The sequence below is a fragment of the Aplysia californica genome, unplaced genomic scaffold (assembly GCF_000002075.1).
Source record: "Aplysia californica isolate F4 #8 unplaced genomic scaffold, AplCal3.0 scaffold00608, whole genome shotgun sequence".
Taxonomy (NCBI): domain Eukaryota; kingdom Metazoa; phylum Mollusca; class Gastropoda; order Aplysiida; family Aplysiidae; genus Aplysia; species Aplysia californica.
Window position 1 is genome coordinate 467,036 of NW_004797878.1, and position 4,144 is coordinate 471,179.

At 41.8% G+C, this 4,144-nt stretch overlaps 1 protein-coding gene across 3 annotated transcripts in view; it reads right to left on the reverse strand.

Moving 5' to 3' along the window:
• The window catches only part of LOC101854198 (peptide methionine sulfoxide reductase MsrA 1), a 19,259-nt gene extending 18,146 nt beyond the window's left edge, over window positions 1-1,113 (reverse strand). Inside the window, exon 1 of one of the 3 annotated variants that reach the window (XM_005107488.3) lies at window positions 1,040-1,113. Coding sequence is in view for 1 of the 3 variants with exons in the window: in XM_005107485.3 (XP_005107542.1) it covers window positions 723-730 (8 nt within the window). In the remaining 2 variants the exon portion in view is untranslated. Of the gene's footprint in view, window positions 1-722; window positions 748-958 lie in introns of those variants that run through there. The other 2 variants (XM_005107486.2, XM_005107485.3) reach the window with 2 other exon arrangements.
• Window positions 1,114-4,144: the final 3,031 nt, after the last annotated feature.

The following is a 4,144-nucleotide window of genomic DNA, read 5'->3' on the forward strand; positions in this document are numbered from 1 at the left end:
CTGACTATAAGTGAGCATATGAAATGGACAATTTGCTATCGATAGGGCCAATAAAATTTTTTGGGACATTTTGTGGGTTAGCCGGTTTTATCACCAGGCTGATGTTATATAGAAAAAACGCAAGGGGGGAAATTAGGGAAAGTTGCCGCTTGTACAGGTGGCCGTCTTATAGAGGTGGCAGCAGGTTTGACTGTATATCCATACATATAGAAAATATAAACATTTCTCTATGAATGCAGTGTACAATTTTCATTTAAATATACCTCACTATTTTTATTTTAGGACTTACCTTAGTTTCACTTTGACACCTGACCACGGACAACTTAAAAACTAGTCCTTGCACCTGACCATTATTATTCTAATTATTCCCTACTAAGTAACTTGTATTACAAGCATCACAAACCACATTAATTTAAAAAATACCATTGCTTTATTTTTCTTATAATCCGAAATGGAGGACTTTGAGTCCTAAACCCTCAGATTTTTAATGGCGAGCCAAAAAGGTTCGAGTAGTAATGTAATTAAGTAATCAATGCTAGTTACGAGAACTAGGCCAGCTATTTACAAAGAGATACACTTGACATGAGAGAAAGCGAGTCGGGGAAGAAAGAAGAGGAAGAAGAAGAAGATGTTTGCAGGCAGGAGAGCAATCTTCTAGTTCATTTTTCTTGCGTGCATTTCATTGAAATCTAGATCTATCTATAGTAGGCTATGTACAGTACCTGGTCATAGTCTCAATATTAATAAGAAGCCCAAACTATCCTTAGCAATGAGATGAATGAGCAAAGAGACGCCCTGACTTGTACCGAAAACCCCCCCAAAACTTATCGTGTTTCGCAGTTGTGATTGAGAGTGAAAATTAGATTAGAAGTTAGCTACAGACCGGAGATAGCAGTAGCAGTGCGCTAGCGGTAGGCTTGTTTATGCTAAATGCTAATCTCAGTCTGAGTAATCTTACCTCCCGCTACCATGGGCAGAAAAATCACAAGTGAGTCAGCATAATTATATACACGCAACTATTTATGTTATCGCATATCACCTTATCTGCTTTAGGCTATGACACCACAGAGCCAGTGACTTCGTACTTCGTACTTCGTACTTCGTATGCAGCTATTCACTGCTATTATTATGTTACACAAAAGCGAAAGTAGAACACTTACACAACAACGCCTATTCGTAGATTTCTACATTCTTTTTTGATCGAATTTCGCATTTTTAATTACACATTGCATTGGCTCACTTGGTTCACGAATTCTACTAACTTTTTGGCCTAAACTATATCTAAATTGCAAAAGAACTCGTAAGTCTAAATTAGAGTCATTTTACGTTGCAATAGAGCTAACTTATATAATAAAAAAAAAAAATCAGTGCAAGCTAAATTATGCTCTCTACATTCGTGCTTATAAAAAGAAGGGAAATAACAGAAAATACCATAATTTTGTCGATCATTTCACGATAGCGTCCCTTGCATAACAATCGTAAGCTTACCAAGGATTCTCGATACACTGTGGAAAACTGATTTGGCCGAACTGCACGCAAGAATATTACAAATATATAACTATTCTAAGGTCTCTGAGTGAACATTATTTTACCTTTTTTTCACTAAAGGTACGGGATCAGAGAGAGAGAGTGAGAGAGAGAGAGTGTGTGTGTGTGTGTGTGTGTGTGTGTGTGAGTGTGTGAGTGAGGGATTGGGGGGAGAGGGTGGGAGGGGATGGGAAAGAGAGAGCCGAGAGAGAGACACAGAGGCACAGAGAGAGACAGAGAGGGGGAGGGAAAGACAGAGAGCAGAGAGAGAGAGAAAGAGAGAGAGACACACACACAGAGACAGAGAGAAGGAGAGTGAAAGAGAGGGACAGAGAGAGAGAGAGAGCGAGAGAGAGAGAGCGAGAGAGAGAGAGCGAGAGAGAGAGAGAGAGCGAGAGAGAGAGAGAGAGGGGAGAAAGTGAGAAATTTACGGGTACAGTTCAGTACATAGATCTACCCGGAGACCGTTTATAATCATCGGGTCTACCGATAAACGTATCAGCAGAGCTCTCGAAGTGCTATTTACAGCTCAAGTCATTACAACCGTCTCCACTTAGACTAGAGCTCATCCAAGTCTACAGCACGTAACATTGAGACGAGAGTTGAGAGCGACCGAGTTGGCGTGAAGCTTTTATATTATGCCCGTAATGTCGTCACCGTGAGGTAGGGCTGTTGAGACAGTTGCCGTTTACAACAAGCCAGAACGTTAAAGACCACATTCACGTTGTTGTTCTCCTTCTTCTTCATCTTCTTCTTCTTCTTGGTGGTGGTGGTGGTGGAGGTGAGATTTTGTTTGTTTTTTCTGAAATGGAGGCACGTCTACACAATAACGATCATTTAGTGCTGGGAAACTAGACATAAACTGAAACACGAGAGGGCAAGAAAAGAAACTGGACTTACCAGTAGCGCACTCAAACCACTAGCTCTGATTTTTTATTTCAATTTTTAAAAATAGTTTGTTTTAAAGATATCATCGAGCAGAATGAGCATGCCAGTATAATAACTAAACAAAAGAACTACTTACAGGGCCATACAAACATCATAATAATATGGGGCGCTCCGTCAGCTCAGTTTGTATCATATTAAACGATGCAGCGGATGGCTCTGGACCGAATCCCTAATGGGGGCGTTCTGAACTCAGGATTAGGGGAGTGCGCTATGCTCTACACCCATTTGACTCCGTCATTTGGAGAGGTCGGGTGTTTTGTTTGGGGTTTTGTATGTTTGTTTGTTGTTTGTTTTGTTTTGTTTTGTTTTTTACTTAAACAAGCGTAAGTTCATCAGCACCATCCGCATTTCGAGATTCACTATTTACAGCGCTATTCACTGGGCACGCGATGGCATGCATGTAGTGCGATTAGATAACGTCACATAAGCCTAAACCATTCAAAATGCTTCGAAATTCGCATGGTAAGGGGCGCGCCCGCCTATAGTTAATTTCTTGGAAAACCATCTGCTGAGCTTCCACATTCGAGAGTCGTGGGCCCTTGAGCCATCCATGGAGTGACTTGTGAATACAGAATAGTAATGTGACAACTCGTTCTTGTTTGTTTGTTTGTTCGTTTGTTTGTTTTAGTAAAGAGAACCACGTCGGTGGTCACAATAATGGTCATTTAGTGCAGGGAACAAGTAAGACAGATAGACAGAAACAACAGATGGGAATTTAAGAAGTAGGGCCTACCAGTGGCGCCTTCCAACCACCCACACACATTCTTTGAGGCATGTCTTGTAACTTTTGTTAGCCCCATTTATCATTCTATCTCGTAACCATAAAAACACAAAATATCACTGTATTTATTACAATGATTTGACACGTAAAAATACTTAATTCTCATGATGGCTTTAGAAAAATGAGACATTTCATTATCCGTAGCAATCCCACAGCATTCGAATGGCTCGAATCTGCCACGCTTCGAATAGCTGTGAATAAAAATGGGGAAGAATCGCGAATGTTTTACGGTAGAGTCAAATGCGCAACAGAGCTACCCAGAACCGCAGTTATACCTTGCCACAAAACACCGTATAAAAATATATACCCGAAGAGAACAATGAAACGGAAAGTATAAAACTACACACTGACATAGGAACATAATACACTTATCCACCAACACTGAAACTGAATCCTCCATGCATCCATCTTTCTTATGAAGAAGAAGAAAAACGAACGGAGTTGAGGAAAGAGGTGTATGTTTAAAAGAAAAAGTATTGGGAAAAAGGGGGTGGGGTCGAGAAAAGGGGTGGGATGGAAGGTGGGGGGAGATGGAGGAAAGGGGCGGGAGAGAAGGGGTGGAGGAAAGGGTTGGAAAGGGGAGGGTGGGAGATGGGGGGAGGGGAGGGGCTGGCTGGGGCTGTAAAAAAAAATGTTGGTTGTCGGCCAGCAGAGTCGGGTTCGATGGAAAAGATAGATAAACCTACATCACAAAAGAGCTCCCTTTCGCAAGGCGTAAGAAGTAATCCGAGTATTTACAGCTCCTCCGACACACGATCTCGACCACCGTCTCTGTGCTTGTTTAAAAGCTGTTGGGGAAAAGGAGGCAGGGTGAGGGGGGTGGGAGAGAGAGAGGGGGGGCACACAGATAGAGAAAGAGAGAGAGAGAGAGAGAGAGAGAGAGAGAGA